Source organism: Diabrotica virgifera, chromosome 9, assembly GCF_917563875.1.
Source record: "Diabrotica virgifera virgifera chromosome 9, PGI_DIABVI_V3a".
Classification (NCBI taxonomy): Eukaryota; Metazoa; Arthropoda; class Insecta; order Coleoptera; family Chrysomelidae; genus Diabrotica; species Diabrotica virgifera.
Genome location: NC_065451.1, coordinates 37,303,628 through 37,325,242, shown reverse-complemented (window position 1 = coordinate 37,325,242; position 21,615 = coordinate 37,303,628). Strand labels below are relative to the sequence as shown.

The 21,615-nt window shown below is 31.2% G+C and overlaps 1 protein-coding gene and 1 long non-coding RNA gene across 5 annotated transcripts in view; one reads left to right on the top strand and one right to left on the bottom strand.

Moving 5' to 3' along the window:
• The window catches only part of LOC126892435 (myogenesis-regulating glycosidase), a 130,889-nt gene that overhangs the window by 88,960 nt on the left and 20,314 nt on the right, over positions 1-21,615 (top strand). For all 4 annotated transcript variants that reach the window (XM_050661965.1, XM_050661963.1, XM_050661964.1 and 1 more), the window contains exons 4-5: positions 8,136-8,280; positions 19,686-19,999. In XM_050661965.1, the coding sequence (XP_050517922.1) occupies positions 8,136-8,280; positions 19,686-19,999 (459 nt within the window). The remainder of the gene's footprint in view (positions 1-8,135; positions 8,281-19,685; positions 20,000-21,615) is intronic.
• On the bottom strand, positions 4,917-5,351 carry LOC126892436 (uncharacterized). The gene is made up of 2 exons (XR_007700830.1): positions 5,154-5,351; positions 4,917-5,071 (listed from the first exon to the last, which is right to left on the bottom strand). It is a non-coding gene; the product is annotated as an uncharacterized LOC126892436 (long non-coding RNA).

Here is a 21,615-nt window from a genome sequence, read left to right as displayed (position 1 = left end):
GATATACAAAAAGCTCACACATTCGTTAAAAAATTGAAAAAATCTAACACATTCGTTAAAGAAAAGCGTGGGGCGCGTCTTCATTGAATAAACTGTTTGAGGATAGATACTTTTTTACTTTTCTCGCCCCACGCTTTTCTTTAGCGAATGTGTTAGATTTTTTTCAGTTTTTTAACGAATGTGTGAGATTTTTGTATATTTAATCTGTCTAACATTTTTTTTCGAATATTCCTTTGAGTTTGAATTTTTTTATTTTTTGCTTTTTAGATGACTTTTTTATATTTTTAATTTTAGTTACTCGTAACTAAAGAAAAGCGTTTCTTAAAAAATTTTTTTGATATTTTTGTATTTTTTACTTTTTCAGTCTTACACTTTTCAAACATTAAAATATATCGTCATGTGCAAAAAAAGGATGTATATGATAGACACATTTTTTGCATTTATTTCAACATTATTTGATACATACATTGTACATTTTCTGTAATTTCTTCATACAATCAAAATCATGATTTACACCTATTACAGTTTTCGTAGTCTTTCCATCTGAGTTTTACTATTGCACGGTGTAGACCCTGTTAATTTCTTACGAATTACGAATTCTAATGGTAATTGTAGCACGAAACGTTTCTACCGGTGGGTTTTCTAAGACTACGTTAAAAACACGAATGTTTTTATTTCGGGTTTTGGCTGAAGTTTTGTTTCATATCGTATTGAAATTTAACACGAATAAGCGCCGATGTTTATATAAACAAAGATACGAGCGTTCAAAATCGTCGCCGCTTAGGATGTTTATAAACATGATGTACAAACATGAAAAGTAGTCGGAATCGGCATAAAATTTGAAACTTTATTATTTATTTATGAAGAATAACGTAAATATTGTAAATATAACGTAAATTCTACATTGTAAAAACAAGCAAATTTAAGCATTTTCCATTAAAATCGTTTGTTTTTTTTATTTAAACAATTAATAAACATAAACAAATTTTTTTTGTTGACTATTCGTATATTGTTTCCGCGATTGCATAAATATGTCTGCAAATTTTCATTCATTTTCATTGAAGAAAAGGCAGTCAAATTAACGTCTAAATATTTTACCCAAACGATTGAACTAAAGAAAAGCGTTTAAAAAGAAAAGCGACGTTCTACACCTTCGGCAAAGAATTAAGGATTTGCATGAAATTTTAGTATGTTATAGTTTACTTAAAAAAATTAAGACTTGATTTTTTAAAAATTGTTTTACCGTGCCGTTTAATTACTATTAAGGTTCAAAGTTAAGTTTTAACATGGGCTCTTATGGGAATTCTTAAAAAGTTAATAACCTTTGACCCAAATTTAAGATTTTTAATTATTTGTGCTTAAATTAAAGGTTTTTTTGTAAGGAATAACATATTAAAAAATGAGGATTGTTTACCGTACCATTATTAAATAAAAGTGAAAATACTGTTTCGAAAAACTGTTTCGCTCTTAAAAATTAATAACTTTTGACCCAAATTTGCGATTTTTAATTATTTGTGCCTAAACTAAAGGTTTTTTGTAAGGAATAACATATTAAAAAATGAGGATTGTTTACCGAACCATTATTAAATAAAAGTGAAAATACTGTTTCGAAAATACTGTTTCGCTTGCATATAAGTTTCCCCCTTTCCTCTGAGAGGCACACCCCGCAACGAAGGTGTAGAGTGTAGAACGTCGTTAATAATAACAAAATACTTGGATCACAGAATATATCTTGATGTATTCTCTGCTTCTATCTTCCCTAAATAATACACAATAAATAAGTTTTTAAAAAGTTCACGTCTTAAATCAATTATTTTTTATCAAATACACTATATATCAATATTATTTAATCAACAACTCAAAATATTCCCGATTCATGTCAAATATTTAAAATTGTCACTGATTGTCAGTGTCTGACTGACATTATCCTGACAATATTCTATTCGACTGAGTGCGTTGTATGACAAAGATAGATTTGGAAAATATTACCACGGACATTGTGTTCATTTTTTTCGAAGCCTGAAAAAACCAATAAATATTTTTGAAAAATCTAAACTCAAAATGAAAGACTAAATTATTACCGAGGGCCTAAAGTCCCTTAGAATAAATAAAAAATTTATTTTTAATGAGATATTTGAAATTAAAAATAACACTAAATTTTCTCTTAGTTTTTCACTCCTGTAACTTATTAAAATAAACATTATAGAAGTTCTCAGGGACTTTCGGCCCTCGCTAATAACGTAATCTTTCATTCTGCGTTTAAATTTTTCAAAAATACTTATTAGTTTTCTCAGGCTTATTGAATTTCACAAGAGAATGGCAGAAAAAGATAGAAACGGTATGTTATTTGTTGATACTGCTCTGACCACAAATTGTTGAGCCATAAGTTGTATAATGTAACAATCCATTTCTTGATCGCCCATACAACTTGAGTTATTTCAAAGAATAATTTCTGCTTTTAAGAGAAATTATAGAAAAGAAGTTGTATGAAAAATTATATCCAATATGAATTTTTATAACACGGCGTCTTCAGATAGTTCTAATGACATGGCAAGAAAAATTTCAGTTCTCTTTGCTATTAATAAATGAATAAAAGTTGGCAAAACATTTTATAAATAATATTACGAAAAGTTGGCATAATAGTACGAAAATTGCATAAAAAATTGTTTTATAAATTTCAAAGATTTCAAAAATCAAACATTTTTTTTTAAATTGTCATGCCTTTCATCTAAAGTTTGTCCGAACTTCCCCATATTCGGTGCCGCCCAAAATCCCGACAGATAAAAACCCAATAGCCAAAATCCCGACAGCCAAAATCCTGACGGCCAAAACACCGACACGCCAAAATCCCGACACGCCAGAATCCCGACAGGCCAAAATCCCGACAGGCCAAAATCCCGACATGCAACAATCCTCGCATAAGTAAAAATTCCGTTTTTTGTTTAATAATTTTAATACAAAATACTTTTGTTTAGTAAACAGATGGCCATAAACAAAAAACAAGACATAAATGAATTATATGTTAAAAAGAAACTTATCAAACCTGTCGGGATTCTGGCCTGTCGGGATTTTGGCCTGTCGGGATTCTGGCGTGTCGGGATTTTGGCCGTCGGAATTGTGGCTGTCGGGATTTTGGCTGTCGGGATTTTCGGGTGGACCCCCATATTGTAGCGAGGCGCATCTACGATCTTCTGGTGATGCGAATCCAGCTGCCCGGTACATTAGGGATATAGGGGTAGTTTTATAAAGCCTGTAGTTATTCTACGTGTTTTATTTAATATTGTGGTGACTTAAGCGTATCTAGATCTACCCCAGATGCGACAAGCATATTCCGCTGCTAAGAAACATAAGGCTTCAGCTCTTGACTTTAAGATCTGTGGGTTTGCACCATACTAGCTTTCTTCGTACAAGTTTCCGAAGAAGATTGTTTCTCGTAGTAACCTTTTGTATTGTACTCTGACAGTGGAATTTATATGTTAGTGACCGATCTAGTATGCCCCGAGATATTTGGCCCATCAGTATGTTCCAAGCACTGTCCCTCCCAAGATACATTCAGTTTTACATGTGATAACTGGTTGTTGAGATGGGATGCATATTCTTGGATTTCATTAGGGTTTGGTTTTGTTTGGTTTGTAGTAGTTGACATCATATTTAGCCTCTTTGGTTGGAATTGGGTCTTTCGCAATGGTAATGCATTTTGTTTTCTGCGTGGATATGTTCATGTTGAGTCGTCGACATGCTTGATAGAATTGACAAAGTTGTCTTTGTAGGTCATCCTCGTCCTCTGCAATCAGGGCTGCATCATCCGTATAGCACACTATACTGATTTTACTGTGGTCGAGTCTGTATCCTAGTTGTAGCGATTCCACATCTTCTATTATTTCATCCATTAGCATATTGAATAGAAATGGACTGAAGCTGTCTCCCTGCCTGATTCCTCCTGGTGTTGGTACGTTGGCCGTAGTGGTGTCGTTTGTTTTAATTTATGTCGTGTTGTTATTGTTCATTTGTTTTATGACTTCAACAATGTTGGCCGGTATCCATTTTTGCTTTATTATATCGCTAAGTCTGTCAAATGCTTTCGTTAGGTCTACGAAGCAAATATATGCAGGTTTGTTATATTCTATCAACTTCTCTTTCACTTGTTTCATGACAAATGTTGTCATGAAACTTATTGTTATTATGTATCATGAAACAAAATTTCTACTTGTGTGAGAGTTTTCCCATTTACGGCGATACCAAGGTCGTCAGCGTAAAAAAACTCTCAGTTTGGGGGTGATTCTAGGAGCTCTCAGATTTTAGCAATAATTCTGTATAAAATTACCAAAAAAAACACTGGGGCAATAGTGTAATTGTAAGCGTAAATACAAGTGTAAAACAATAATGTAATTTCTTGTGTGTTTTTTCCTTTTCTAAATGCAAATTAACTGTTGCTGCTAAAAGAAACGGACTTTGCTTTAGCCCAAAAACTACTCTACAAGGTCTAAATATTTTTATTTCTCTTTTTTCATATGTAAAAAATCCCTATCTTTCTCTGAAATGCTTATCTGCAAAAACGCCTTCACTATGTCTGACGTTACCCCAATTTTATGTAACCTGAACTTCAAAATTAAAGGTATTATTAGCTCAATTAGATTTGGACCCTTTTCCAGTAAATCATTAAGAGAATTACCGTTACCATCTTTAGCTGATGCATCAAACACTGGTCGGATCTTCGTTGTTAAATTGGACTCTTAATATTTGCCTCACCTCGTACTAGGTGTTTTAAAATTTAGTTTTATTGTCGATATTATCGGTATTAGCAAGATTAATCGAATAATTTTGATGAAAACTGAGACAGTGTATTTTTAGAAAAAAATCGAGACCTAAATATCAGTGATACCGTGATAATAAATTACTTGTCATCAATCAATGTCTTCTTATCAAAAATTATTTTATTGGTATATTTTATTACAAACCAATACAGAAGTAAAAACTTCGAGATGTATTCTGGTATAAAATCGTTTATTTAAAACTATAAAATGTCATCTATTGCAGAACGTTTTCGTTCTAAACAGAACATCTTCAGTGCCTAGAATGAAGTATTTCTACGTTAGTTTAAAGCAAAAGGTTAAAAATGTGACTGTTAAAATGAAAAATGTGGGAATACTTACATCCTGCCGAGTATTTTGAAACTAGCACACTGTAAATAGTGTTAACATCATCATATATGGTTTACATAATGTAATATGTTAAAATGTTATGACTACAAGTCGATGTTAATGGATAAAGTGGAACACATGCTAAAAGGGTGCCATGGTTCCCTGCTCGAAGATGCTAGGTACTTGCCAATTCAATGGACACAGACCAACTGAGAAATTATGAAGTGGATATACAATTTGACAAGGGTGACATGACATGACAAGATAAAGCCAATTTTTGGTTAAAGTTTCATTTGATTTTGGATTTTTTAATAAAATGCGAAGGTTTGTCTGCAAAAATAATTTAAATTATTTGAATAATAAAATCTACTGTAAAGTTTAAATTAGCAACTCTCTATTCCAGAATAACTTATAGATTCATTAAATTTAATGCAGATATATTACGTGGTTTAAGTTGTGACGTCATCGGATGTGAAATGACGAGATGAAAGTTGAGTTTTGTTGAAACAAGGAAATACACTACATAATAAAAGATAATTAGACTTGCGTGGAAAAACAAAGCTAAACAAGCCGAAAAAACCAGAATTTAAGAGTATTTTTATGTGATGAAATGTTGGTTGCCTAACAAGGCAAGCAGGCAACAGGTTGAAGGTAAACGGTAGAATATTGCGAGAAAACAGTATATATACAAAAGGTGTCTATTTATTGTGTTAAATTTATTATTATACTCAGGAGCGTCATTTGAAATTTTGATAGGGGGGGGCAAGCATTATATATACAATACATTTATATGCAAACATGATACAAAATTGATCTATTTTTTGTAAATTTCAGTAATTTTCAGGGCCAGGGGGGGGCAAATGCCCCCCCTGCCCCCTATTAAATGACGCCCCTGATTATACTATTGTAATGAATAATTATGTCTGTTAAAAGTTGGAAAATAGTTGTTAACAAAATTAAATAACTAAAGATTACTGTTAGTGAGGTAGATATATGTGTGAAGGATATGATTGTATATAGTATTGTGAAATGAATGAAAGTATGTAATAATATAATAAAATTAAACTATGTGACATAAAGTCTAACGCCCGGTTTCATAATCAACTTAAAGTGAACATTAACTAAAGTTCACTTTAACGTTGACATTTACCCATATGAATTGCATTGACAAGGGTACCAACTTAAAACTTAAAGTCCACTTTAACTGATTATGAAACCGGGCGTAATTCATCTTTATGTAGTTTTGAAAGGACTGAATGAATTGGAAGTAATGTATCTTGATAGTCTGTCCAGACACCAACCCACAATTTGACCTATATTGGTAGCTCTCATTCTAATTATTTTATTCACTATTCTACGTTGGTAGACTATCAAGATACATTACTTCCAATTCATTCAGTCCTTTCAAAACTACATAAAGATGAATTAGACTTTATGTCACATAGTTTAATTTTATTATATTATTACATACTTTCATTCATTTCACAATACTATATACAATCATATCCTTCACACATATATCTACCTCACTAACAGTAATCTTTAGTTATTTAATTTTGTTAACAACTATTTTCCAACTTTTAACAGACATAATTATTCATTACAATAGTATAATAATAAATTTAACACAATAAATAGACACCTTTTGTATATATACTGTTTTCTCGCAATATTCTACCGTTTACCTTCAACCTGTTGCCTGCTTGCCTTGTTAGGCAACCAACATTTCATCACATAAAAATACTCTTAAATTCTGGTTTTTTCGGCTTGTTTAGCTTTGTTTTTCAACGCAAGTCTAATTATCTTTTATTATGTAGTGTATTTCCTTGTTTCAACAAAACTCAACTTTCATCTCGTCATTTCACATCCGATGACGTCACAACTTAAACCACAACTATTAAATCTGCATTAAATTTAATGAATCTATAAGTTATTCTGGAATAGAGAGTTGCTAATTTAAACTTTACAGTAGATTTTATTATTCAAATAATTTAAATTATTTTTGCAGACAAACCTTCGCATTTTATTAAAAAATCCAAAATCAAATGAAACTTTAACCAAAAATTGGCTTTATCTTGTCATGTCATGTCACCCTTGTCAAATTGTATATCCACTTCATAATTTCTCAGTTGGTCTGTGCCCATTGAATAGGGCTTTTCATTCACAGTCATTTGTTTCGAGCTTCTGTCATGTGTCACATAATATTAATATATCTACGACATACGTTATTGGTATATATCATGACACAAACCAAAGACGTATGAAGTAGATATATTAGTATTATGTGACACATGACAGAAGCTCGAAACAAATGACAATCGATGAAAAGCCCTATTGGCAAGTACCTAGCATCTTCGAGCAGGGAACCATGGCACCCTTTTAGCATGTGTTCCACTTTATCCATTAACATCGACTTGTAGTCATAACATTTTAACATATTACATTATGTAAACCATATATGCTGATGTTAACACTATTTACAGTGTGCTAGTTTCAAAATACTCGGCAGGATGTAAGTATTCCCACATTTTTCATTTTAACAGTCACATTTTTAACCTTTTGCTTTAAACTAACGTGGAAATACTTCATTCTAGGCACTGAAGATGTTCTGTTTAGAACGAAAACGTTCTGCAATCGATGACATTTTATAGTTTTAAATAAACGATTTTATACCAGAATACATCTCGAAGTTTTTACTTCTGTATTGGTTTTTAAACTATGGTATACAGCCAACTATTGGGATTTTCCCATTGATTTTTTATTTTATTACAACTTTCGTTGTTTAGGTTACTACTCCGCCAATGGCTTAAACATTATTAAATAAAGAATAATCACATCCTCCTATAACAACACTTTCTTGTTACTTAATTTAATTCATTGTCTCAGTCTGACTTGTTCCTTCGGAAGATCAGAGACTTTCGAAAAAAGACAAATATTGGCGGATGTAAAATGCATAGCGGTTAAGAAAGGTCATTTATTTATTTACTTTTACAGTAGCTACCCACGTAGTGTAAGGAGGAAATCGGTACTTAGTCCCAGAATGTTAAAACCGCCAGAAGATACAGAGCTGGGAGGTTCCCCATCTAATTCGATCACTTCTGTTAATTCTATAGCCAGTTTACTTAAGGAAAAAATTCAGGTAAGTCAAAATACAGTTTTAAAGTGTAATATGATTGTGATAAGTTTTATACTTTTTGTTTGCAGTAATAAAATGGTTCTTAACAATACCAAATACTTATAAATTATTTTTCTACGGCCGTGCTAAAAGAGCCACTTTCACACACGCATTTCGTTTCCGAAAGTTGCACTTTCCCGCACGGCGTGCGTGAAAGAAAATTTTTCCGCACGCCGTGCGTATATAAAACTGTATATTATAATTTTAATACTGTCACAAAGAGGGCAGCACGTATTTTGTAAATAACTTGTACGGTGTAAAGGACTAACAATGATATGTTAAAACTGATGTTACTGTAAAACTGTGGCGATTTATGGTACCATTTAGAGAAAAAACATTCATTCTAAAAACAAATATATTACACAAAGTCTGGATTACTATTTAGTTTCTCAGTCATGATCTTACAAAACTCCAGGGAGATTTGTAGGGATGAGATTTGTAATATTTTAGTACTCTGCAGACAGAAGTACGCTTACAACCGGATTCTTGGGCTATAACCAGATTATTAGACAAAGCAACGAAGTGAACGAAACACTAAAAAGCCCAAAACTTAGGACTTTTGTGCAGTAAGATGAATCGTCATGCAACTTTTTGCATTCGATTCGAGAGTGTCAGGCAATTTTTTGAACTAAATTGATCTTCGGTAAAAAATTTTGTGCATAAGAAAATTCATTTTAGTCTGGGCTGATTATCGGAGAATAGGCCATTTTTGGGAAAAGTTATTTACCAGCAATTTAATTGCTGGAATCGAATTATAAGATCCTATATATTAATAATATAGGTATACAAAGTCCGCAGATAGTGTGCTACTGTTTTATAAACAAAATGGCGCCCGAAAATCGTGTTTTTTTCAATTATTGCTCTATAACTCCGAAGATTTTAACTTTACAAAAAAAACACTCAAATAAAAATTCACCGCAATTAAATTCTGCGTAGAGATGTGTTTTTCCGATCTGCTTCGACGAAAATTTTCCTCGGAAAATCCGGGTTTTCCCAACAAAATCTTTAATTTTCAAATAAAGTTTTAGATAAGTAATTATCTACCAATAATTAAATAATTTGGTGACTTAAAAGCCTTCTTGGATTGAATTATAGTTCCAGAAGCTGGTAAAAATTGAACGAATATTTTAGCAACAATTCAATTGGTAATTAATAATTTACGGTCGCAATAATAACCAAAATAATTATGATACACTGATCAAACTTTGAAATCCTATAAAGATGAGATGCCTATTTAACATTTTGTCGACATTATATAAATTTTTTATTTTTTTGCATAATCTTTAAATGTTTAAAAAAAATAGTTATAAACAAATTAACGTTTATCAGAAAGTTTTTATTATATTCTAATTTTAAAAAATAGTTAAAATGCGTATTTCAAATATCTTAAAAATGAATGTTTTAAAACTTTTTTACAACCATTTGCAAAAAAGTTATGAAACAGCAAAGTAGACATACGATTACTGCGTTGTTTATAATTTTCTTTAATTCTTTCAAAGCGTAAAAGTGAGTTTAAAGTACAAGCTAATTACTTACAAAAAATATTGATTATAAGTTTAATGGCTATATTTTAATTAAAGATTATAAATATTTTTTTTTTGTAATTTACACGCACGAGAGTAGACTAATACAGTACCGTAGCTATATTATGTATTATACCCGTCCACATACACAACTCCCGCGAGTTTAAAGCGTGTCAGTCGCTTCGAGTGAACATCTCCGGCTCTGTATCAAGCCTACTTTCGCGCTAAAAATTACAAAAAAAAAGTATTTTTAATCTTTGATTAAAATAGAACCATTGAACTAATATTTGACATTCTTTGTGAGTAATTAGATTGTACCATAGACTCGCTTTTAAGCTTTGAAACAATTCAAACAAATTATAAACAACGGAGCATTCGTATATTTACTTTGCTGTTTCATAACTTTTTTGGAAATTGTTGGAAACATTTTTTGAAGCATTCATTTTCAACACCTTTGAAATACGCATTTTAAGTATTTTTTAAAATTAGAATATAATAAACAATTTCTTAGAAATGTTAATTTGTTTATAACTATTTTTTTAAACATTTAAAGGTTATGCAAAAATTATATTTTGTCGACAAAATATTAAATAGGCATCACATCTTCATAATCTTTCTAAGTTTGATCAATGTCTCATGATTATTTTGGTGTTTATTGCGACTGTAAATTGTTATATACCAATTGAATTGTTGCTAAAATATTCATTTAATTTTCACCGGCTTCTGCAGTTATAATCTATACCAAGAAAGCTTTTATTTCATCAAGTTATTTAATTATTGATAAATAATTACTTGCCCAAAAAATTTATTTGAAAATTCGAGATTTTGTTGGGAAAACCCACATTTTCCGAGGAAAATTTTCGTCGGAGCAAATCGGAAAAAACATGCCATATGTAGAATTAAATTGGGGTGAATTTTTATTTAAGTGTTTTTGGGGAAAAAAACACGATTTGGGGGCGCCATTTTGTTAATAAAAAAAGTAGCACACTATCTGTATACTTTGCATACCTATATTATTAATATATAGGATCATATTATTCGATTCCAGCAATGAAATTTCTGGTAAATGACCTTTCTTTGTACTTTACTAATCAGACCAGCGTACTATAACTTTTTTTTTAATTTAATAATTATGCAAAAAAACGAAAAATTTATATTTTGTCGATAAAATATTAAACAAGCATCTCATATTTATAATCTTTATAAGTTTGTTCACTGTATCATGATTATTTTGGTTATTATTGCGATCGTAAATTGTTAATTAACAATTGAATTTTTGCTAAAATATTCGCTTAATTTTCACCGGCTTCTGGAATTACAATCTATTCCAAGAAAGCTTTGACGTCACGTCCAAGTTATTTAATTATTGATTAATAATTACTTACCTAAAACTTTATTTGAAAATTAGAGTTTTTGTTAGAAAAACCCGCATTTTCCGAGGAAAATTTTCGTCGGAGCAAATCGGAAAAAACATATCTCTATGCAGAATTTAATTGCGGTGAATTTTTGATTTGAGTGTTTTTGTTGTAATGTTAAAATATATTTGGAGTTATAGAGCAATAATTGAAAAAAATACGATTTGTCGGAGCCATTTTGTTTATAAAATAAAAAAAAATTGAAAAAATCCAACACATTCGTCAAAGAAAAGCGTGGCGTGTCTTCATCGAATAAACGGTTTTTGCCCCACGCTTTTCTTTAACGAATGTGTTAGATTTTTTCAATTTTTTTTTATTTTTTGCTTTTTAGTTGGTTTTTTTATAATGTTTTTAATTTTAGTCACTCGTAACTAAAGAAAAGCGTTTCTTAAAAAAAATTTTTTTCATATTTTTTTATTTTTTACTTTTTAGTCTTACACTTTTCAAACATTAAAAGATATCGTCATGTTTATTAAAATATGTATATAAAACATATGATGTACAAACATGAAACGTAGTCGGAATCGGCAAAAAATTTTAAACTTCATTGTTTATTTATGAAGCATAACGTAAAGAATTAACGTAAAAAGTGAAATTATGTATACTTTATATAATGAGCTACAATCTGTAAAAGTTTCAAGTTTCTTCATTTTAAAAAGCAAGAGAATTTAAGCCTTTTCCGTTAAAATCGTTTTTTTTTTATTTAAACAATTAATAAAAATAAAAAAAATGTTTTTGACTATTCGTGTATTATTCCCGCGAACGCATATGGCTGCAAATTTTTAGTCATTTGCGTTAAAGAAAAGGCAGTCAAATTAACGTCCAAAGATTTGACCCAAACGATTGAACTAAAGAAAAGCCTTAAATTAATACGCCAAAATGAATTCTATTGTTAATTATAGCACAAAACGTCTGTACCGGTGGTTTTTCTAAGACTACGATAAAAACACGAATTTTTTTAATTTGAGTTTTGATTGAAGTTTTGTTTCGTATCGTATTAAAATTTGACACGACGAATAAGCGCCGATTTTTATATAAACAAATATATGAGCGTTTAAAATTTTAAACTTTATCGTTTATTTAATAAGCATAACGTAAAAAATTCACGTAAAAAGTGAAATTATGTATAGTTCATATCATTAGCTACAATCCGTAAAAATTTCAAATTTCTACATTGTAAAAAACAAGAGAATTTAAGCATTTTCCATTAAAATCGTTTATTTTTTAAATAGTTCAGAGAAATAAGGAAAAAAAATATCGTGTTGGTGACACATCTCCCTCCAGGCTGAAACCAAATTTTTCGAGTAATATGGTCATCTATAATAATAACCTATATGTTTCCTGCAGCCGATTTTGATGATATACATAGTTATAAACAAATGAAGATCAAAAAACGGTAAATTTTCGCTTTTTTCGTCTCTTACTAAAAAATTGGGCATTTTAAACAAATTTGAGAGTAATAAACTCATAAACCGTATAAAAAACTTTAATATGGCGTTCGCTGAATATGTCTATCCTTATTGGTTACTTAGAAAATTGCCAAATAAATCATAAATTTTGAGTTTTTATAAATATTCATAACTTATGTAAAAATTAACTTAGAACCTTCTTATTACATGGAATGCTGAGACTTATGGTGCTTAAATTACACCCTAAATTCCAAAGCAATTGGTCAAGTAGTTTAAAAGTTATTTAATTTGTTTATCCAAAATTAATTTTTTTTGCAGCACTGTAAGTCAGAAAATGATGAAGTTACAGTAATATTTTGGATAGTTTATGAAAGAAGAAAATTTACAGTATTAATTTAATTAAAAAAAAATGACAAAAAATAATTATAGATATTGCAAAATAATTTTGCAAAAACATGTGAATTAAAAAAATGGGGGGGCTAACTTTGTCCCTAAATGTCCTAGAACAGTTGTTTTTCTTTCTAAATGTGTATAAAAATTCAGTCTTTCTAAATATGAAAAAATAATTTTTCTACGGGTAACGGTTAAAAAGTTATTCTAATTGTTTATAAGTAAGCAAAAAATGGACATGTTTTTGCAAAATAATTTTACACTGTTTCAAATTATTTTTTGTCATTTATTTTTAATTAAGGTAATAGTATAAATGTTCTTCTTTCATAAACTGTCCGAAGTATTATTGTAACCTCATAATTTTCTGACTTATAGTGTTGCAAAAAAAATGAATTTGGGAAAAATAAATTAAATAACTTTTAAACTATTTGACCAATTGCTTTGAAATTTAAAATATAATTTAAGTACAAGAAGTCTCGGCATTCCGCGTAATAAGAAGATTCTAAGTTAATTTTTACCTAAGTTACGAATATTTATAAAAACTCAATATTTATGATTTATTTTGCAATTTTCTAAGCAACCAATAAGGTTAGACATATTCAGCGAATGCCATATTGAAGTTTTTTATACGATTTATGAGTTTCTTACTCTCAAATTTGTTTAAAGTGCTTAACTTTTTGGTAATAGACGAAAAAAGCGATAATTTACCGTTTTTCGATCTTCATTTGTTTATAACTATGTATATCATCAAAATCGGCTGCAGGAAACATATAGGTTAATAATATAGATGTCCATACTACTCAAAAAATTTGGTTTCGGCCTGGAGGGGGATGTGTCACGAGAAAAACCTTATTTCTCTGGACTAAAACTAAACAATTAATATACATAAACAAATTTTTTTATTGACTATTCCTGTATTGTTCCCGCGAATGCATATGTCTGTAAATTTTCATTCATTTGTATTGAAGAAAAGGCAGTCAAATTAACCTCTAAAGATTTAACGCAAACTATTGAACTAAAGAAAAGCGTTTAAAAAGTAACACACTATCTGCGGATCTTGCATACCTATATTATTAATATATAGGATCTTATAATTCGATTCCAGCAATAAAATTGCTGGTAAATAACTTTTCCATGAATTTGGCTAATTAGCCCAGAGTATTTTCAAAGTGCATCTCGAAGAGATGGAAAATGAAAAATTTAGAACTCAGGAAATATTGACAAACATGAGTTAAATTTCTATACTCAAGGGTTTTGGAGGTCACTGAATACGAATTTCATGACGACGATGGTCTCCGAGGTACCTGGTGCCCAGGCTCGTCGCCTGGGACGATCGAATAATTCGCGAGATAAAGATTGGATCGAAAAACTGAAAATTACGTGTTCAATATTTTTCAAAAATCTATCGAATGACACTAAACAAGACTCCCCCACTCTACCCCCTGGAGATGGGGTGGGGGTAACTTTAAAATCTTAAATAGAAACCCCCATTTGTTATTGCAGATTTGGATTGCTTACGTAAAAATAAGCAACTTTTATTCGAGATATTTTTTCGAATTGTGGATACATGGCGCTATAATCGGAAAAAAGTTTTATCGTGATACCATTGGTAAATTATAGAAACGGTCTAATATTTCGAGAAACACACTTCCAAATAAAAAACCAAAAAATACTTTTTCAATATTTTTCAAGAACCTATCCAACAACGTCAAACACTACTCTCCACTCCACCCTCTGGAGGTGTGGTGGGGGATAACTTTAAAATCTTAAATACGAGCCTTCATTTTTTATTACAGATTTGGATTTCTTACGTAAAAATATGTAACTTTTATTCGAGACATATTTTCGAATTATTGATAGAAGGCGCTATAATCGGAACAATACTATTTATTAGCGCTATCTATCAACAATTCTAAAAAATGTTTCGAATAAATGCTACTTATTTTTTTATGAGGAATCCAAATCTGCAATAAAACATGGGGATTTATATTTGATTTTAAAGTTACTCCCCACCCCACCTCCAGGGGGTGGAGTGGAGGGTCGTGTTTGATGTTATTCGATAGGTTCTTCAAAAATATTAAACACGTATTTTTTGATTTTTTATTTGTAAGTGTAGGTATTTTTCGAGATATTAGACCGTTTCTATAATTTACCTATGGTATCACGATAAATAGTTTTTTTTCGATTATAGCGCCATCTATCCAGAATTCGAAAAAATGTCTCAAATAAAAGTTGCTTATTGTTACGTAAGCAATCCAAATCTGCAATAACAAATGAGGGTTTCTATTTAAGATGTTAAGGTTACCCCCACCCCAGCTCCAGGGGGTGGAGTAAAGGGTCGTGTTTAGTGCTATTCGATAGATTTTTGAAAAATATTAAATGTATGTTTCAGTCTTTCGATCCAATTTTCATTTCGCGATTTATTCGATCGACCCAGCCGACGAGTTCCACCCTGGGCACCAGGTAAAAAATCGGGCAACAAATGAACCACGTGATCTCTTCTTCATAGATTTAGAAAAAAAGCAAAACAACAATGATATATATAAAATAGGAACTCTGTTAAATGCAGTAATTCGATTTGAAGCCCCAAGGAAGAAACAAACTATAGTCCAATGTAAAAGATGCCAAAATTATGGTCATACACGAAATCAATGTACACTACAATACAGATGTGTCAAGTGTGCTGGACAACACGACTACCGTAAATGTGCAAAGAAGAAAGAAGACGGAAAACCAGCAAAATGTATTCTATGTGGGGGGCGCTCATCCTGCGAATTATAAAGGCTGTCAAGTCTACGTTGAGTTATTAAATAAAAGATTTCCAAAGAACACGAACAACAATAATAATAAAAATGAATTCCAAAAAACCGAATCAATTTATCCATCTACATCGCAGCAATATATTGGCCCTAGACCTACGTCAAGCCCGAACCAACCAAAAACTGGATTAACATATGCACAAGCTACATCAAAAAATATAGCTACAAATGATATCTATTCATATCTAAATCAACAAAACATGTACCTGCAACAACAAAATTTATTTCTCCAACAAACTTTGGAAAAACAGCAAAAAACCATAAATGAACTTACACAAGAAATCAGAGAACTAAGAGAAGAAGTCAAACATGCACTCTCTCTGAAAACAAATGGGTGAGTTACTTAAGGTAGGACTCTGGAATGCAAATGGACTAGCAAATCATAAAAACGAATTGCAATATTTCCTGTTAGAAAACAATATTGACATAATGCTAATATCAGAGACACATTTAACAAGCAACCACAACCTTAAATTTTATGGATATATAATTTATAATGCACCACACCCTGATGCTGAAAGGCATGCTAGAGCAGGTGCAGCCGTTATTATTCGAAAAGGGATTAAACACTATCACCTTGGTAACATAAAAGAGCCGCACCTTCAGGCAGCAAGTATTATCATAGAAGATTGGCTTGGACAAGTAGCAATATCTGCAGCATATCTTCCACCAAACTATCCACCGAATAAAGAATCATTTACTAATTATTTTAATTCACTAGGTAATAGATTTCTTGCCGGTGCTGACTATAATGCAAAACATGTGAGTTGGGGCTCTCGACTTTCTCCACCAGGTAGAGGTAGAATCCTCTTTCAAGTGATGCAGGAACTACATCTCAAACACTTATCTAGTTACACACCTACTTACTGGCCTACTGACCCTAGTAGACTTCCGGACTGTCTTGACTTCTTTGTAAGCAAAGGTTTTGGAGAAGGCTATCTAAATATTGTACCAAATTATGAAATTGCTTCAGACCATACCCCTGTAATAGCGACGCTAAATTCAAGATTTGTTGAGAAGGAACGTCCAGCAAAACTGCACAATCATAAAACTGACTGGAATGAGTTCAGGGAAGAAATACATCAAAAAATAAACCTTAATATTTCTCTCAAAACAAAAGATGAACTTGAATTGGCAGTATATGAATTTACTACACTTCTCCAAGAAGCTGCTTGGAATGCCACTCCAAAATGTAAAGATACACAGAATAAAAGAAACAATCCTATTAATATAAGAAATCAAATTAAAGAGAAGAGGAGACTAAGAAAGATATGGCAAAACACAAGGCAGCATCAAGACAAAATGAACTACAATAGAGCCGCAAGACAGCTGAAAAATACAATACTACAGCACAAAAACTCCTACATCGAAAATTATCTTCAAAATTTAATACCAACAGCAGATACCGATTATTCACTTTGGAAGGCAACCAGGAAATTAAAACAACCCAGTAAACACATACCAGCATTAAGAAATCCAGATGGCTCATGATCGAGAACAGATCAAGAAAAAGCAGAGGCATTTGGAAAATATCTTGAAGAAGTTTTTCAACCTCTGCCCTCTGTCAGTGCTGAAGAAGATGAGGCTATCTATGAAAGTCTAGCAACAATCCAACAGCCAAGTGAGCAAATGAAACCAGTAACAAAAAGAGATGTAAAAAATACTATTCAATATAGATTAAAAACCAAAAAAGCTCCTGGCTATGACCTTATAACAGGAACTATCTTAAAAGAGTTACCAGATAAAGGTGTAATTATGATAACACAACTATTCAACGCCGCAATAAGGCTGAAAATTGTACAAACGCAATGGAAAATTGCTGATATAATAATGATCCATAAACATGGTAAACCACCTCACGAACATACCTCTTATCGTCCTATTAGTCTCTTACCGGTACTAGCTAAACTATTTGAGAAGCTATTAGCGACCAGGCTAATGAAGATAATAACTGATAATAATCTTTTTCCGGATCACCAGTTTGGTTTCAGAGAGAAGCATTCAACAATAGAACAAGTTCATAGAGTCGTTGATATAGTAAATAAAACTTTTGAAGAAAAAAAGTACTGTTCTGCACTTTTTCTTGACGTCAGTCAGGCTTTTGATAAAGTCTGGCATGAAGGGTTGCTCTTCAAAATAAAAATGAACGTTCCTGATTCAATGTTTACTATACTAAAATCATATTTAGAAGAAAGGTACTACCGTGTCAAGCATGAAGCAGATACATCGAAAATCTACCCTATACGATCTGGAGTCCCTCAAGGTAGTGTTCTGGGTCCTATATTATATTTAATATTTACACACGACATACCAACAAACGAAAATGTAACGACTACAACTTTCGCAGATGACACAGCTATGTTAGTCACATATGAAAATCCCGCAACAGCTACCGAATCTCTTCAAAGGCATATTAGGAACATTGAAAAGTGGACAAAGAAATGGCGAATAAAGATCAATGAATCAAAATCACAACATATCATATTTACAAAATGTCGTAAAATATCGCCTAATATAGAAATAAATAACAAAGCAATTCCACAAGCCGAAAGCGTTAAATACCTTGGTATGCACCTGGACAAAACTTTGACATGGAGAACACATATATGGAAAAAGCGCCAACAGTTAAATTTAAAATTTCGTAAACATTATTGGATACTGGGCAGAACATCGAAGTTGTCTATACGTAACAAACTGTTGGTATACAATACAATACTCAAACCGGTCTGGACCTACGGGATCCAGCTATGGGGTACAGCAGCAAAATCCAACATATCCATAATGGAAAGATTGCAATCCAAAGTGTTACGCTCTATAACAGACGCCCCATGGTTCGTGTCAAACAAAGACATTTATTGTGATCTAGAAGTACCTACGATCAGTGAAGTGATAGTTCAGTGCAGTGTTCGGTACATAAAACGCCTAGAAAGCCATCCAAATGCCCTGGCAATAAACTTGCTTGATAATAGTCAACAAACTCACAGACTAAAACGTAAAAATCCACTGGACCTTATTTATAAATAAGTTTTATACCTCACCGTAATTGTGTTTATATTTTAGATATATGTATTGTTTGTAAATGTAAAATGTATGTTTGTATGTAGCATATTATCGGAATGTCATGTTTGTTCCATACTAGAGGTCCAGTCATTGGACTGACCTCTCTAACGTCAATTCTTTTTTATTTCAAACCCCAAAGACGCTTATTGTTAGAATTTTTATAACTAACAGATTGCTGAATAAACGTTTCAAAAAAAAAAAAATGTTTCAGTCTTTCGATCCAATTTTCATTTCGCGATTTATTCGATCGACCCAGCCGACGAGTTCCACCCTGGGCACCAGGTACCTTGGAGACCATCGCCGTCATGAAATTCGTGTTCAGTGACCTGCAAAACCCCCAAGTATAAAAATTGAACTCTTTCCGTCAATATTTCCTGAGTTCTAAATTTTTCAATTTCCATCTCTTGGAAATGCACTTTGAAAATGAATTTTCTCATGTACAAATTTTTTTCCGGAGATCAATTTACTTCACAAAATTGCCTAACACTCTCTCGAATCGAATGCAAAAAGTTGCATGACGACTCATCTTTTTGCACAAAATTCCTAGGTTTAATGCTTCGTTGCCTCGCCCATATTGGGCTATAAGCTGATTCTTGGGCTATTTTATTAGTACTTGAAGTAGATTCCAAATTGCGGACATAAAATTGCTTCTACTGCTTCAATCCTACGTTTTCATTCCCTTTTTTATCAGCGTTTTAAAAATTTATAATGATTTTATATATTACTTCCTAATGATTATTATCTTTATTTTAGAACTTGCCACAGACATTTAGGAAAAAGAAGTCGCCAGAATATAAAACTAAAGTATTTGTAGGTTTTCTGTTCACCACAATTATAGTCCTCATAGTCACAGCATATTTCTTATACCAACAAAAAGTATTAGCTAAAGTATATTTTGGAAATATGAAACTAAATAAAGCAAAACGAACTGTGAAAATATTTAATGATGAAGGAGAAGATGTCGTTAAACTGCATTTGGGCACAACGCTTAATTACGACAATGTGTTAAATTGTTTACCAGCAGATAACAGAGATGACGGAAGCCTTTGTTTGGAATGGATGCATAGGTAGATATATTTCAATATTATTTTAGTCTAAAACATATGCAAAAAATCGTGTGGTCATCATATCATTTTTATTAAAAATTCAAAATTTCAATTTGTTATTTCGTAAACTGTATAATCTTTGTATTAGGGATAAAAAAAATTAGTCCAGGGCGCATCTGTTTTGAGATGGACGTTGAGAGGTGACTCAAATTTTTTTGCAGAAATTGCTTGAAAATAACTCAAATAATAATATTTGAGTTATCCTCCCACTCAAAATGGTCCGGAACATTGTTTAAATAATCAAAATGTCAAAAAATGAAGGAAAAATTCGATTATTTTCTTCGTTTTTGATTATAACTTTTAAAATTATTCATTTCCGAGAAAAGTTGTACTGACATAAAAGTTGCACAATTAAATTTCCTACAATACAGAATTAGTTACAAATTTAAAAAATAGTCACCCTAGTTGCAAAATAGCAATAATTGCAAATAAACCATACAAAAACAAGTATTCGCATTTTACGTTTTTCAACCATTTCTGCTAAACTTAGGACCTTCATATTTCACCCAGAAAAACTTTATGATACAGTAAAACAATGCTGTAAATTTATTTAAGATCGGTTTAATAGATTTTGCAAAATAAATTTTGCAATCCAGCTTTCGCAAAAAAAATTTATTTTTTCAAAATGTTACAGGACTGAAAATAAAGCAGATAGCAAGTTGAAATTTTTTTTTTGCTTATAGAAGTGTACTGTACCTTTCATTTGCAATTTGCAAAATTAAAATCGATCAATTACCACGGCGTCAGGAAGTTTTTTAACTAAACAATAATTTTTGGTGCTACGCTCAGGACAGCGGTGTTCGATTCACACAAGTTGATTTCAACCAAAATTTCTTCCAATTTTTATGTAATATATTATTTTCTTACTCTATATTTTGTTGTATTTTAATATTTTAATTCCACAAAAATCAAACTAATTTTATTATTGTTTGTGAAATATTGTTTAAACAATTGCATATGTTTAAAAATAGTAAACTTTTATTTTTTAAGTTAAAATATATTAACAAAGAAAGTTTTTGCTAATAAAAGTGTTATTTCAAAGGATAGAGTATGTGTTTTTATTTTGCAATAAACAAATTTATTTATTTATATCGAAATGTAATAAAAATTATAAATGTATCAATCATTATCAAAGGTCATTGGAATGCCCAATCAGAGCAAACTATCAGCTGTCCTGCGCGTAGCACCAATAATTAATGTTTATTTAAAAAAATTCCTGACACCGTCGTGTTAATCGATTTTAATTTTGCAAATTGCAAATAAAAGGTACAGTACACTTCTATAAGCAAAAAAAATTTCAACTTACTATCTGCTTTATTTTCAGTCCTGTAACATTTTGAAAATATGAATTTTTTTTACGAAAGCTGGATTGCTAAATTTATTTTGCAAAATCTATTAAACCGATCTTAATGAAATTAACAGTATTGTTTTACTGTATCATAAAGTTTTTCTGGGTGAAATATGAAGGTCCTAAGTGTAGCATAAATGGTTGAGAAACGTAAAATGCGAATACTTGTTTTTGTATGATTTTTTCGCAATTATTGCTATTTTGCAACAAGGGTGACCATTTTTGAAAT